General features: G+C 55.1%; 1 protein-coding gene across 1 annotated transcript; it reads left to right on the forward strand.

The window, feature by feature from the left end:
• Nucleotides 1-1,350: 1,350 nt before the first annotated feature.
• On the forward strand, nucleotides 1,351-10,623 carry Serpina5 (serpin family A member 5). Its single transcript, XM_047534346.1, has 5 exons — nucleotides 1,351-1,466; nucleotides 6,251-6,919; nucleotides 8,334-8,604; nucleotides 8,942-9,089; nucleotides 9,600-10,623. Exons 2-5 carry the CDS (start codon nucleotides 6,304-6,306, stop codon nucleotides 9,783-9,785), a joined length of 1,221 nt encoding a protein of 406 aa, XP_047390302.1. The 5' UTR covers nucleotides 1,351-1,466; nucleotides 6,251-6,303; the 3' UTR covers nucleotides 9,786-10,623.
• Nucleotides 10,624-15,778: the final 5,155 nt, after the last annotated feature.

Consider the following 15,778-nt stretch of genomic DNA (forward strand, 5'->3'; position numbering starts at 1 on the left):
CGCATCTCTTCCTCTGAGGAACCTGAGATTATGCTGAGGACCCACCTGGGTGACCCGTGACGCTCTCCCCATTCCTAGGTCTTTACCCTAATCACACCTGGAAAGTCCCTCTTGTCCTGACAGGTGTCACACACAGGTTCCAGACGGGAGGGCCCAGTGCACAGGTCACCTGGTGGACGTGCTCTCTCTGCGGCTGAGGTCAGGGCGCCCAGGGCTCTGGGGGACCGTGGGCTCTGGTGTAAAGTCCTCCCTCCCCGCAATCCTGCTCCTCAGGAGGCTGGCGCAGGACGCCACGCTAGAGGCCAGCCCAGGCAATGTAATGAGACCGTCCCTCGAAATAAAGGAAAGTAGGAAACACAAAGTGGGCTGGGGTCGCTGCTGAGCGGCGGGGGCTCCTCTAGCAGGCTCAAGGCCCTGGTTTGGGTCCCCAGTGCCGCAAAGAAGAAACGTATTTTAAAGGTGTCCGTGAATACGAGTCCTCACCACTCCAAAGGCGCCAGAACCTGCCTCAGAGTCAGGGGCAGGCAGGGAAGCATCCTGGAGGGTGTGGGGCCCTGCCGGCTGAACACGGAGGTCACGCCTCCTGGGTGCCACCCGTCCTCTGCTTTGCCAGGCCAGCTCTACACCTGGTCACACCCACACACCGTCCCGGCTGGTGGTCACACACAGGGCCCTGTGATGAGGGAAGCTCCAGGCCTGGGGCCCTGGGAGCGTAACAGGGCCTAGCCAGCACCAGCACCAGCGTCTTGGGAACACTGTTCAAAGTGGGGGGCAGAGAGAGAGCCCCGATTTCACAGTCGAAAAGGACAGATGGGCTGAGCCACGCGAATCCCAGCCTCAGTCCTTCCTGAGCAAAGAGCAGGGGCCCTGCAGTTAGCTGGGCACTGGGCCCTTCATTCCCTAATTTGGTGCATGACCTTGAACGTCTCCTTTCCTTCTGAGCCTGTGGAGGTGTTGGTGTAATTGGGTGGATACAACGAGCACAGCATCACGGCCATTGTGAGACTCTCTCATTGCCACCAGAATGGGACTGTCCCTGGTTAATGAGAGTAGCAGCCCTGTGGGGAGGTGGCTCCAGTCAGCCCCTGGGTCCACAGGCGATGACCACAGAAAACAAAGAATGGGCCTGGCCAAGGGAGGGTGGCCGGCTGGGTGCTTTCCCCTCCCTGGAATGCAGCAGCTGGTGACCTGGTATTGCTGCCTCTCCAGGCTTGTGATGGCCACAGTAGGCTTGGTGACACTGAGTGGGTGGCCTGGTAGGAGCCTGTGTGCAGGCGCTTCCCTGTGGCCAGCGTGTTGGCTGGAAGCCTTCCAGAGTAGGACAGGCAGGGCCTGGGTGGGGCCAGGGGAGGGACAGGGCTGCTGTGGTCAGTGACAAAACAGACTGCAGTCCAGCCTGCCCTCTGCCCTGTCCTGAGCCCCGTGGACGGCTACCCTGCTGTGTGCACACTCGGCCGCAAGACAGAGTGAGTACAGGCGTTGGGACTGCGGGCCCGCGGACTGGAGGCAGCTGGGAGGAACAGAGTGGCACTCTAGAGTATCGGGTCTGGAAGGCTGGAAATCTCTCGGGAGGGACAGGAAGGGCCTTCACAGTGCCCGGGAACAAGCTGGGCCCCCGGAGCTGCAGGCGGAGTCCTCCCAGTCGTGTGACCTCAGGCTGCACCCTGCAGCTGGCTGAGCCTCCGCTTCCCCACAGGGGGGATGGAGGTAGTTACAGCTCGCGCTCCTGTGACTGAGGAGCAGACTCAGGGGCAGCGCTCAGCAGACACACCTGTTGGGAACCTAGATAGGTTTGGTGGTCACAACTGGAGGGGCCGCTGTTGGCATCTGCTGGGCCGGGGCCCAGGATGCTGCTGCTCACCCTCCGGTGCCCAGGACAACGCCCCCCACTCGCACACACAGAACGCTCCCGCTCCAGATTCAACAGGGCCAAGACTGAGAAGCCCTGACCCCAGGCAGTGGCGACAAGCTGTCTGCAGCTCACTCACGCCGTCCTCCACCCGTGAGCCTCAGCCCTTCAGGACTCAGGAAAAGCTGCGGGTAGGAGCTGCTTCCCTAGATAAGGCGCCCCAGGAGGGCCACAGCCCCAGGAGACTTGCAAGCTTGCCAGGCAACCTGAACAGGGCCAGGTGAGCGGCGTCTTCAGTCTTTCTAAGGACGGAGCCTCAGCAAGAAATGCCAGCGTGAAAGGGGCCACAGCGACCCTGGGCCAGCATCCTCATCCATGGGTTGGAGGCTGCGGCGTGGAGCGGGAAGAGGCTGGGACACCGGGGGTGGAGGACCTGTGCATGGCATTGACCCAGGTGGCGCCTAACGGTGTGCTTTGTCTCCAGACTCCATCCTGCTCTGTAGGAGGCAGAGCTGTTGGTCAGCTAGACCTCAACAGAGAGGGTGTTAAAAAGAAAAGGGGGCGACTCAGCTGAGCCACAGGGAGGGAGTTACTCAGGGTCATGGGGCTGGGGAGCCCGGGGCTGGGGTGAGCCAGCGGCAGCGCCCAGCCTGGTTCTCTGTCCACTATGGTGTCCCACTCGATGGGACACCTCTGAGGAGGAGGCGGGGTCCAGGCTGCCTCCATTCATTGATTCCGCGATGGCGCTGGGGCCCTCCTCCATGATGGCGAGGCTCCGGGCTGGGGCAGCACAACACCCTCCCTGATGGGAGCACATTCCTGTGGGGAGAGGGGCTGGAACAGAAGGCCCCACTGACCAGTGCACATGGAACCGCACCCTGGGACTGACGGAGCTGTGAGAGAACCAGGAGGGGCATCACAGGAAATAACGGGGGGGGGGGGCAGGCGTGACGGGCACATGGGCTTCCTGCCCCACATGCAGTGGGCAGTAGTGGTCTTCTTTAGCCAGGGAGAGCTGCGCAGAGGCCATGAGGAAAGGAGCTTGTTCCACATGCCATGTGAGGAGTGCGGGAGGCCACTCGTGGTCCAGGTGGAAGCAGGGTCTTCCCTTGGGGTGGTGGGGAGAGTGGGGAGAGGCAGGAAGGTTGGAGGCCTATTTTAATAGAAATCCACACCCTGGTCCCTTTGTAATTAGCAGATGCTGGAAAGACTCTCCTCACTGGCGAACTTCTCTCAGCTGAGTCTGAAACCAGGCCAGGTGGCAACTTTGTTGCCCAACATTTGGAAGGAAAGCCAGCAGATTCAGTCCTGGGTGGTGGGAGACCAGTGGGAACACAGGACAGGGCCTCCTCCCCTCCCCACCAGGTGAACTTGACTGATCTCCTCTCTTCCTTCTGCAGGAATATTAATGTCAGGGCCCAGGTTGTGGACAGCCATGCCAGCTTCTCCCAGCACATAGCAGGGGCTGATCTGCTGCACAGAAAACTCGCTGGGCCTGGCACAGGGTCATCCTGCCTCAGAGATGACACTAAACCTTATCAAAGCCACCTTTTTCCACCAGAGGCCCCAGGAGCATGATGGTGAAAGCCCAGACTTTATAAACAAGAAACCAAAACACACCATGAGGCCTCCACTTTCAGAGGGGCTTCTCTTACCCAGCTTCCTCTTCTGTGCAGTTAGGATAACAATGCCAAGTCCATGTGGCTGGGAGGGTTACCAGTCAGGGAGAGTGGACACTTGGGAGTGAACACGTTCACTACACTAAGCCTCAGCTGATTCACCATAAGATTGGGGCTAGTAACACTCACTTTTGGAGAAGATTAGATGTAGTGATAATGGTGCTTCATAAACAGTGGTCTTAATAACAGGGTAGGCCCAAATGGAGCAAGACTTCTGGGTCTCAATCCTGAGGCCTAAGGGAATCTGAGTGAACCTGGGAACCCCCCCCACCACCACCACCAATCCCAAGAACAGAGCTTGCTCTCCCGGGAGACCTAAGGGCTTCTCATTCTCAGGTCTCTGGTGTTCATGGGGTTGGGGGGCATGGTGGGGCAACTATTGGCCACAGTACTTACAGACTTGGTGTTGCCGATGTAGAATCCAAGGCCCAGGTGGGGTGGCCTGGCCAGCTGTCTTGCAGCTTCAGGAGAGGTCTGTCCACACAGGATCTCCCCTGCTCCCGCCTGTTCCAGCAGGGGAGTTATCAGCTCTGTGCTGATCTGCAGGGGACTCGGCCAAATGGTTTCTCTAAGGCTACTCCATCCGTGGATGGTTCTCATACTCTGCAGGAGGGATCAGACTGTGCTGTAGATACACTAGTTTAAAGGACCCGAGATTACACAGCCACCTTGTCCCTCGCAGACCTCCTGAGACGGCCACCACTGTGGGAACAGGGAGGGAGTACAGTCTGGAATCTGGGAGTATGTTCCTGAGTTATCTGCAGATTAGGGCTATCTCAGTGGCTGCTGAACCAGGATCAAAGACACAGGAGACAGAGAGACACAGTCAGGGTCAGAACTGGGTCTAAGTCCAAGCCTTGCCAATCACAGGAGGCTCCTCCTTGGACCTTGAATTACCCCTCTGTAAGCCAAAGTGGTAAGCGAGCCCACCTCCAAGGATGGGGTGGGCCAAAGGAGTGGATAGACAGTGGAGCACCTGATAGCAGAGGGTGGGCATTGTGTCCAAACCCCCCCATGGCCCGTGACTACAGAGGTTGCTGCATTTGACTCCCCATGACCAGAGATTCTGCAGACAGAACATTCTTCTCTGAGCCCAGGATGTAAGTGGGAGACAAGGGTTAGTCAGGATGACACACTGAGTCCCTCCAGCATGCTCGCAGACAGGCCTGCAGTCTTGGTCTGCCTGATGCCCCAGCCTGTTCTTGTCTCAAGGTCTCCCCAAGTGGACCACTCCACGGCAGTTTCCAAAGGTGCAGTTTGGGTTCCTCTGGGGTTTGGTTTGGTTTGGGTCCTGTGACTGGCAGGCTATCTCTGCTCACCCTAGCTCTAGGGACCTGATGACATGGTGCCTGCAGAACAAACCCAGCAGAGAAGGATTTGCTCCAAGAGCAGTGTGCAGGATGAAGACGCTCCCCAGGAGCTGGGCGAGCTGCTGCCAGGCTCCTGTGAGAGGGCTTGTGGAAGGGCTGTGCCCCACGGCACAGCTGAGGACATGGGGCATCAGGTGGAGCTCTGGAGGACAAGCCAGGCGGCTGACTCACATTTGTGTAGCACTTGCTCTGTGCAGGACTCCACTACCAGCACTCCGCACACTGTTGGGGTTCATACCCTCTCATCCCCCAGGGCACCCGTGCTGCTTCTACCCCAACTCACAGTGGGGAAGGTGGCTTGGGGAGCACTGGCCACCTGGAATCACAGCGTGAAGTCCTAGCGGGGCTGAGAGGTGAACCCAGGCAGCGGGCTCCAGAGCCCGGTTCCTCATCTCTATGGGGATGGAAGGAGGACTTGGGGCCACAGCCAGATGGGAGGTACAGGCAGGAGGTTCCCGGGAAGGCACGAGGGAGGACAGGAAGAGAGACAGGCCTGCAAGGCAGGAACAGTGGAAAACCTTGCACAGGTCTTCGCTCTTGTGTGTCTGTCTGTGTCCTGACCTCCCCTCCCCCACCTTGAAAAAAATAAGAATGCACCTTATTGACTTGGGGTCTAGCCCAGTGACTTCATTTTAATGCGATCAGCACTTTAAGGGCCCTTTCTCCAAATTTAGTCACATTGTGAGGTGTCTGGGATCAGGAATTTTGACGGGCACATTTCAGACCCTGAAGGAAGAGTTGGGGGGTCAGGATACTTGCAGTAAGAGTGCAGAGTTTCTCTGGAGGAGACGCGTCTCTTTGGGGACAAAGGTGGCCTGCAGGAGCCCTGGGAGACAGATCAGTGCCACCATACCCTGACCACCCACAGAGCAGGTGCTCAGGGCAGGGTGGCTGAGTGGGCAGGGAGTGAGCCATGACGAAGCCCGCCAGGCTGAGGCCCGGGGCAGGAGCGGTTCTGAGCTCCCAGAGGGAGCACGGAGCCTTGGCGAGAGCTGGACTACCACACCCCAGTGACGGTCAGAGGCCGCTCATCCCTGGAAACCTCGGGGATGCTGACAGGGCAGAAGGTGAGCGAGCCTCCTCCCCGTGCCCACCGCTGTCGTGAGCCTTGAGGATGAGAGGTGGGCCCGCCCACCTGGGGTCTGCACCTCCTCTGCCTCCTCCTTCCTCTCCCCAGCCTCAGATGCCCACACCCCAGTCCAGCCCCTGCAGCCATAGCACCCCCACTCCCTCCCCCAACCTCATGGGTATGGTCCCTCCTCTTTGAGACCACGTGGACCCAGCCCACAGGCTCGGTGACGAGTGGTGACAACTCTGGAACATCAGCTTCACCCGCCTCTCTCTGCCCACAGCTCCTCCCTCAGGACCCCTTCCTACCACTCCCTCTGGGACGGTGGCAGCCGCCATGAAGCTGGTCCCCCTCCTGTGCCTGATGCTCCTCAGCGCTCAGGTGGTCACCCTCCAACACCACAACTCTCCTGAGACCAAGAAGAAGATCAAGGAGCCCCCTGTCCGTGCCACGGAGGCCCCCAGCAGCAGGGACTTCACCTTTGACCTCTACAGAGCCTTGGTTGCCAATAGCTCTGGCCAGAACGTTTTCTTCTCCCCTCTGAGCATCTCCCTGAGCTTGGCCATGCTCTCCCTGGGGGCCGACTCCAACACTAAGAAGGAGATTCTCAAGGGCTTGGGCCACAGCCTGCAGTCCAGCTCAGAGGAGGAGCTCCATAAAGGCTTCCAGAAGCTTCTACAGGAGCTCAATCAGCCCACAAAGGGCTTCCAGCTCAACCTTGGCAGCGCCCTCTTCACCGACCCTGTGGTGAGCATTAAGGAGGACTTTCTGAGGACCATGAAGACAATGTACCAGGCAGACGTTTTCCCCACCAACTTTAAGAACCCTGAGGGGGCCCGGAAGCAGATCAATGACTATGTGGCAAAGCAAACCAAGGACAAGATTGTGAACTTGATCCAGAACCTCGGCAACAACCATGTCATGGTGATGGTGAACTACATTTTCTTTAAAGGTGAGGTTACGGGACTCAAACCTGAACCTTTGTCTCTCTCTGCTGCTTTCGTCAGAACAATACCCAGTTCTCTCCAACAAAAGGAGTCAGGGAAGGAGCTTTAGTCCTTCATCCCAGCAGGAGCCCTTGAGGCCTCTTGATGGAGGTGGAGCCTTGATCTCCCTGGCATTCCCTGAAAACATCTCTGCTCCTTCAAATGGCTCATCTGGGGTTGGGGATATGGCTCAGTTGGTAAAGTGCCTGCCTCGCAAGCACGAGGCCCTGGGTTCAATCCCCAGCACCACAAAAAAAAAAAAAAAAAAAATGACCATCTGCTTCTCCCTGAAGATGCTCAACCCTGTGTCCTGCAGGGAAAGGGAGGGGGTGGGCAGCCAGAGGAGAGGAAGGGGAAGGAGTCACACTGTCAACCCCCCGAGTCACAAATGCCTCAGTCCCTTTGGACTGCTGTAGCAGAATACCACAAGCTGGCTGGATTTTAAGCAATGGAACTTCATTTTTCACATTTTTAGAGAATGGGGAGCCTGAGATCAGGCACTCACTTGGTGTCTGCTGAAGCCTGCTTCCCCAGTTCATAGCCAGCACATTCCAGCTGCTCTTCACTGGGAGGAAGAGGCCCACGGGTCCCTAAACCCCTCTTACAAAGGCACTAACCTCACTTACCAGGCTCCACTCTTGCAACTAACCACCCCAAAGGCCCCGCTTCTAACACCATCACTTTGGGGTTTAGGTTCCAACAATGGACTTAGGGAGGGGGAGGGGCACAAATATTAGACCACAGCAACGAACGCCAGGCTTGGAGTCTGGATTTCTTGTCCCTCAGTCCAGGACTGACCCTCTTCCAGCAGGCCGCAGAGGCCAACTGTGAAATAAGCTAAGCATGGTACTGGGGTGGGTGGGGTCCACCCTTGAGAACTATTAAGAAGTCAGAAGCTATCATTTGCCATGCTCGATTAGCTATGCCCATAGGAAGCAGCCAGAGAAGGAGCCTAGGGAAGACCTCCCAACAAGAATGCTCCTGTCCCTCCAGGACCCTTACACACCTCTGTCCCAAACTCAGGTCATGATCCAACATCAGGAAGAGAGTGAGACACAGAGCACCTCACTAGACGTCAGGGAGCATCCTCAGGCATATAGTTTTATAATTCTCTGCACTGGAAACTTGGCCTTGCATCACATCAGAAAATCAAAGAACATGAGGGGTCAAGGGCCTCCAAAGAGATGAAAGCTAATCTTCTTGTTTGGCAAATATGGAAAGAAAGGTGCCATAAGTCCAGGCACATCCTGGGGTGTGAAAGGGAACTGCCTTCGCAGCCCAGGGTGCAGCTTCTGCTGCTGCACGCTCTTCCTTTGCGGCAGAGCATACCTCTCCCTCACACAGTTCTCTTCCCTCCCTGTCCCCCGTGTTCATCTTCAGCTAAATGGCAGACAGCCTTCAGCCTCGAAAACACCCGGGAGCGAGATTTCCACGTGACCCCAGAGACGACGGTGAAGGTGCCCATGATGAGCCGCGAGGATCTCTATTACTACCTCCTGGACCGAAATCTCTTCTGCAAGGTGGTGGGGATCCCATACCAGGGCAATGCCACGGCTGTCCTCATTCTCCCCAACCAGGGCAAGATGGAGGAAGTGGAGAAGGGCCTGAATGAGAAAATACTGAGGAATTGGCTTCAGACGTTCATCAAGAGGTACTCTTCAGACCACTCCAGGGCCAGCCTGACCCCACCCAGCCCAGAGACACACACGGCCCCAGGACCACACAGTGGTGGTGGGAAAGACCCAACCTGCTATGGAGCTCCTTCCAAACCCAAAGTCACCCAGTGAAGTCCTGAGCCTGCTGAAGGAACTGGGACTGGAAGCTGGGTTCCCTAGGATGGTGCCAGAATGGGGCAGCCCAAGTCCAAGTCCACCAAGGGGAGCTCTGTCCAAGATGAAGGGCAGAGAAGAAGAAATGAGGGGCATGAGTGGAGTAGCAAGCTCAGGGAGCCCATGCTCAGTCTGAGGAAGGTTCTTCCCTTTCTCTAGGAAGCTTGAGCTGTTCCTTCCAAAGTTCTCCATTGAGGGCTCCTATCAGCTGGAGAAAATCCTGCCCAGGATGGGGATCAGCGAAGTCTTCACCCCCCATGCCAACCTGAGCCGCCTCAGCAACCACTCTAACATTGAGATATCTGAGGTGAGTCCAGAAGCGACTGAGATCTGCCTGCAGAAACTGCCTTGTCTGCGCTGCCCTTGCGTTCTCCCAACCCCTCCTCCCTTCCACAGAGAATCTACTTTATGTTCCCTGCTGCTTGCAAAGGGAGTCGTACCTCCATCATGCCTGGGGCGCGGGGGCGGGTGAAGCCCTGTAGTCAGTGGTCAAAACTCAGAATCTGGTGCAAGTTCCTTCCCCTGGTAGCTGTGTGATCTCCAACAAATACTCGAGACTCTGAGCCTCCTTTCTCTTGTCTATAACATTGGGGAGTCACACCTCCGTCTAAGATGGCGCGAGAATTCAGTGACTGGCACATGCGCAGTCTGCTCTGGACACAGCTGCTGGCACAAGGTGGCCGTTCAGATGTTCCTACTATTTCCAGGCCCAGGTGCACAGGTGCCTCAATGTTGGTGCCACAGGCATCTTTGCCATGTCCCACCAACAGCTCTCCCCATCTCTGGTGGCTGAATGATACCTGTTGTCTCCTTGCAGATGGTGCACAGGGCCGTGGTGGAGGTGGACGAGGCAGGAACCAGAGCAGCTGCAGTCACAGAGACAAACTTCATGTTCAGATCAGCCCGACGGGTCTCTCAGATGATCATGTTTGACAGACCCTTTCTGCTGACCATTGTGGAAAACAAGAACATCCTCTTCTTGGGCAAAGTGACTAAACCCTGAGGGGAGTTTTCTCCTAAAATTCACAGGTGTCCACCGGGGGAGACAGAGGTGTGCCATGGCCCGTCTATCTGCTAGTAGCTAGTGATTAATGTAGATTTAGCTGACTACTGGGGTGTCACAAATAATACAAAGATCAATATACTGGTGATTACTTCTCACGCAATTGCAAGACATGGGTGCCTCAGAGAAACTGGGAGAATATTTGGTCTGGTCCTTATGATTCAACAGTAGAGATTAGCACTGAAGCCCAGAAAGGCCAGTTGACGTGTCCAAGCTCACATAGCATTAGTAGCAGACAGGCCCAGAGTCCAGGCCACTGAGGCTCAGATCAGTGGTACGAAGCACATTTGGAAGGTAGTCCCAGTATATGAGAGACGCCAGGAGGCACGTTTTAATTCTTATCCCCCGTCTATCAGCAGCAACAACTGTCAGTTCATCAATGTTTGGAAAGAGTTCTGGAGGGGCTACTCTCCTTGTCTTAACCAGCTATATGACCCTGGGTTCACACTGGCCCTCTCTGGATTTCAGGATCCCCATGTCTCCAGTGAAAGATTAGGGTAAGGATCCCAGCAAAGGACCCCTGAAATCTTTTAAAAGCTGGACCGTCATCCTGGCATGACATGCTGCTTTGGGCAGACTTGAGGGTTACTCATCTGTTAGGTAACACGGAGGCCAGGGTGGAAGCGTCCCAGTGCAGGACTGTACTAACCCATGAAGAAGGTATGATCCCACGGGCCTGGCTGGGAAGGACAGCGTGCAGAGCCACAGTCGCAGACGCCGGTGACTAACGGTCTACGTTTTATGTCAGCAACAAAAATAAAGCATTTTGCAAATACCAGGCCTCATTGTCTGAGTGGCAGCAGCCCTAGGAATGGTGACACTGACCACTCGCCATGCTCCAGACGTGGAGCTGGGCACTTGGCCGGCATGCTCACATTCACCCTCACCATACCCGAGAGGCAAGGGGCCACCATCATCCCCATTTTGAAGCCGGGGAGGCCAGCCTTGGTGAGGCTGGGCAGCTTACCCAGGTACAGAGCTCAGACAAGGTGGAGCCAGGATTGGATGTCCCCAAGCCACCCACTCAGCCCCATGCCCTACTGTGGAGGAGAGATGATGAGAGCCACAAAGGGTCTGGTCAGACCTGGGAGTGGCCCGGGCAGCTCCTTCCCTGCCTTCACCATGCCAACCAGTTTCCTCCTCTGTCAAATGCAGGGGCCTGGACGCTAGAACTGAAGAGCACGCAAGTGAGCAAAACTTCCCTCTTATCCCCAATGAGCTGCCCCCCGGAGCCCCTGCCCCCTGACCTGCATGTTCTTATCCTGATTTCCTTGAGGCTGCTCTGACCTCGAAACCTGGACTCTATTGAAGCCGGGCACCCACTGGAAATACCGAGGCCAAAAGCCCAGGTTTTGATGATCTCCCAAAGAATTGAGCACCTTCTGTGTGCCAGCCTACGCTGGATGCTCTGCGCGTGTGACCTCATTCTTTCCTCATTCTTTCCTGCTGAGGCTTGTCATTGTTCTCATTTTATAGGGGAAATCAACTGGTGATGGGGAGGGCGCAGACTCTAAGGTCCCAGGTGGCACTCGTGTTGACCATGGCAGGGGACTTGGCTGCAAACAGACCCAGACACCTTGTTTGTGTTTACCCTTGAGCTCGGGGTGGCCCTCCAGGATGGGGCCTCCTCATGGGTCACCCTGCCCCTGTGTGACTTTCCCTTGCATAATGTCTAGTCTCTCTTGGCAAATAGTTCAGCCCCCTGTTTACCTAGCCTGTCCAAGGTCAAAGGGAGGCCCTGCTGTGTGTCATGGATAAGGCCATGGTCCAGTGCTGTCCAAAGGTCACTGGGCAAATGGGCACAAGGCAGGAGCTGTGGGGAGTCTGGGGTGGGGTTGGTGCTTGAGCCTCTGCTGCCCGTCACCAAAGCACTGTTGTTGGGGTCCTCACAGGTCACCACATGGTCCTGGGGTGCATAGAATGACGCAGCAGTTCAGAGAGAGGGGAAAAGAAATGAACTTTCAGGGAGCCAGGAAAGGTTTTGCAGAAGGGGACACAGGGTTGGTCTTGAAGATCGAGCAGGCCTTCAACAGCAGGTAGGAGACTCGCAGGCAGAGGGAACGCCTGGAGCAGAGCTGAGGTGGGTGAGCTGTGGGGTGGGGCGAAATCACCGAGACTCCTCTGGACCAGCGTCGGGAGAGTGAAGGAGGACGAGGAAGGAGGGGACCGTGCGATGGTTAGGGACAGGGATGGACACAAGGTCAATGTTTCACCCCATTTCTTTCCTTACTATCACTCTCCTTTGGCATTCACGCCATCCCCAGAGTCTCCTGCACCCCTTCTTGTTTGGTCCTCTTCCTTCTGCAGATCAGCAGGTGCCTCCATCCCACCCCTAGGGGGTGCTCACAGCTTCTCCGATGCCCCACACCCCTTCTGAGGACTGACCTCTGCCATCGAGTAAACTACATTCTGTAGGGTCCCTGTCCATGCAGGCCTGACTGTTCCTCTCAGGACCCTCCATCTTAGCCACGTTGTTAGCTTCCTAAAGAACCAGTCAGGATGACTTAAGCAACAGAAATCGGTTTGCTCACAGTTCTGGAGGCTACCAGTTCAAGATTGAGGAAGCCAGCAAGATTGGTTTCCTCTCCGCTTGGCTTGTAGACAGCCACCTTGTCCCGTGTCTTCACGTGGTCTTCCCTCTGTGTGGGTCTGTGTCTGAATTTTCTCTTCTTATCAAGACACCAGCTTTATTGGGCTAGGACCCACCTAATGACCTTATTTTAACTTAATCATGTCTTTAAAGGTTCTATTTCCAAGAATCGTCGTATTCTGAGGTATTGGGGGCTAGGACTTTAGCATGTGAGTTTTGAGGGGGACACAATTCATCCCACAGGTCACCCCATCCCTCCAAGTTCCTGACGCTCCTTGTCAAGCTCACTCTTCAGAAAACTTACTTTATTTCCCTCTAACCACGTGGACTCTAGGACCACCTCTCAGATGCAGAGGAACCATACCACGCTGAGGACCAGAAGGTCTTCCGCCATCGCTTCCCAGAGAGACCCGACGAGAGAGTGACTTTGGTCTCCAGGGTGAACACTTCCCATCCCAGTGATCAGCCATGCCAGCTACTGAGCTCATTAATCAAAGGCTGCTCGTGGGTGCCACTAGGAGTCTAGCCTGGAGCTGGGGCAAGGGGATTGTGGTGAGGCCAGCAGCCATGGACCTGCAATAACCAGGGAAGCAAATAAATTAGCGTAGAGTCACGAACTGTGATGCCAACCATTCATCCACCCACAGTTGTTTAGGAGTGTCCACTGTGGGCCTGGCACTGTTCCAAGTACTGGAGATAAAACCCCCAAACCCCAAAACCCCAATATCCCTGCCCTTGGGGAGCTGATGATCTAGCATGGAGTGAGAGTAAAATAAAAAAATACGACAAAAAAACCCAGAAAAGTAGAATTCATGGCAAGTCAGTTAGGAGGGGGTGTGCCGCGGAGTGGGACTCACACCCAAGAGAGCAGCACGGGAGGGAAACGGAGGACAGTCAGGTGTCCGCAGAGACCCAGTAGGATCCACCTCGGCTGAGGGGTGGCAGTGGCGTCACCAGCAACGAACCCTATTGACATCTCCTGTCCCCAACACCGTGTGAGGAACTGCGGATCAGCAGGTCTTCTCCCAAACCCGTGCCTCAGTCCAATCATGGAAATCAGTGGCCACACCCAAGCTAAGGGTCATTCAACAAGACGTCCACCAGCCCTCTGCAAAGGGCTGGTTCGAGAACCGCAAGGAGATCCTGAGGAACCGCCATGGACCCCAGGAGACTAAGGAGACCCCAGACCAAGTACAGCATGGGAGGCTGGAACAGGAAGCTGGTGGCATCCGGCTAGGCTGGGTCGGGGGGTGTTCACTTCCTGCGGGTGATAAACACGCGTGGTGACGTGGGCTCCTGTCAGGGGAGCTGGGGGGCGAAGCTGGAGCCCTCTGTACTGTTTCTACAACTTTTCTGTAAGTCCCAAAGTGTCTCAAAAAGATTTTTTAAACTATACTATGTAAAAAAAAGAAAAAAACAGAAAAAAACAGAAAGGAAATCGGAGTGGGGTTGAGAGTCCCAAAGACAGAGGCAGGCCCCGAGGTAAGGAAGAGAACGGTGCTAAGAGAGAACTTGGAGCCTTCCCGAGCCAGGGCAGAGGGTGTCTCCAAGTGACGGCGCTGAAGCCAAGACCCGAGGGGGCAGAGGAGGCCAGGGGCTGAGGTTAAGTGTGCCCGCGTGGGCACGGGCGCCGGCAGCTCCCCACGTGGAAGAGGGCACCTGTGGCTGCAGCAGGTGACGGAAGAGGAGGGGAGCAGAGGCTGCCTCCACCTCAGTAGCCACAACACCGCGCAGGGTCCCCAGTGGAGTCACAGGGACACCGAGGCCACGTCCTGCGTGTCGGGCACTCGTTCTGAGCCCTTTGTATACATGGACTCAGTTAGTGAGGAGGCCCCTGCACAGGGCTGGGGCATGGTGAGCAGGTGACATCGCTGGCCCTCTCCAGCCTCCTGTGGTCATTCCCCAGCACAGACCACCCCCAACCTCCCCAAGATCATGTCGGGGAGTGGGGGCTACCGAGTGACTGTTGCCAACCATGAGCCCAAAGGGCACGATCCCTAACACCGTGATCTCCGTACTTCAAAGCCCCTAAAGATCAAAATCCCTAAAGTCTCCAACTCCTAAAATCAAAACTCCAGTCATCACAATCCTGAGTCTGAAAATTCTGAAAGCAGAAATCCCAGAAAACCCACAATTCCCTTTGAGAAATGGCGACTGTGTCAGAGAGCAGGGGAAGCAGAAATCTGGAAAGGGAAAATTCAGGTGAGTGGGTTAGTCACGCCACGTGGCAACCATGGAAACCTCCCTTTAAAGTGTCTTCCTTTGTCTGCATTGGCATTCCTTCCAACTGGTGGGCTCTTGGGGCAACTATATGCAGAGGTGACCCTCTGCAGGTTTTGATCCATCTCTTCAAAAGACTCAGCTGTCCCTCACAGTATTCCAGATGACCGGTCATCAAGCCGGTGTGCTCACCTGTAATTCCAGCGACTCAGGAGGCTGAGGCAGGAGGATGGAAAGTCTGAGGCCAACCTGGGTAATTTAGAGACACCCTATTATCTGAAAATAAAAATTAAAAGAGTCTAGAGATATAGTTCAGTGGTACAGCACCCCTGGGTTCAATCCCTAGTACTGCCAAAAAAATAAAATAAAATAAAATAAATTAAAAGCTAAGAGTACACCTTTACCAATATAGTGATAGGTATTCTGCAATTCACTTTTCACCTATTTCTTTATGAATGTGGCCTCCTCATAACTGTTACAGCCTTGTGGCTGTTCACAGTATTTCTGAGGTTCATGCTTGCAAAGATACACATGTTGTTATTGCCTGTTTTACTGTGCAAAGTGGTTAGGAAGCATTTGGTCATATTTTTGTTTTTCTCAAATAAATGCTCTTTAAAAACCTAAATAAATGTCCTTGAAATGCTTCTTTTGTTTTGGGACCAGGGATTGAATCCACGGGCACTGAGTCCCATCCCCAGAGTCTTGCTAATTGTGTAGGGTCTCACTAACCAAATTATTTTTTTTATAGAATATAATTTGGGGATTTTGATCTTTTGGGTCAGGCTTTAGGAACTTTGATCTTTGAGGATTTTGATCTTTTGGGATTTCAACATTTAGAATTGACATTCAAGATTATATGGATTATGGCCCAAATCCATTAGAAGGATGCCTGGGTCACGTGGTTGTATGAATGCTTAAAAGAAGCCTGGCAGGGGGAGAGCAGTGGCCTTCCTACCGCTGTGGAGGAAAACTTGTTTTTCAAATTCGTATTTCTGGCCCACCCGGGAATGAGAACATTTGAGGCATGGCCTTTCAACTCCACCTTGGAATTGGGACACACACACAGGTCTTTTATTCCCTACTGCTTACAGTCCCTGAGAGGGCGGGCCCTCCGATCAGCTCA

Source organism: Sciurus carolinensis, chromosome 2 (genome assembly GCF_902686445.1).
Source record: "Sciurus carolinensis chromosome 2, mSciCar1.2, whole genome shotgun sequence".
Classification (NCBI taxonomy): Eukaryota; Metazoa; Chordata; class Mammalia; order Rodentia; family Sciuridae; genus Sciurus; species Sciurus carolinensis.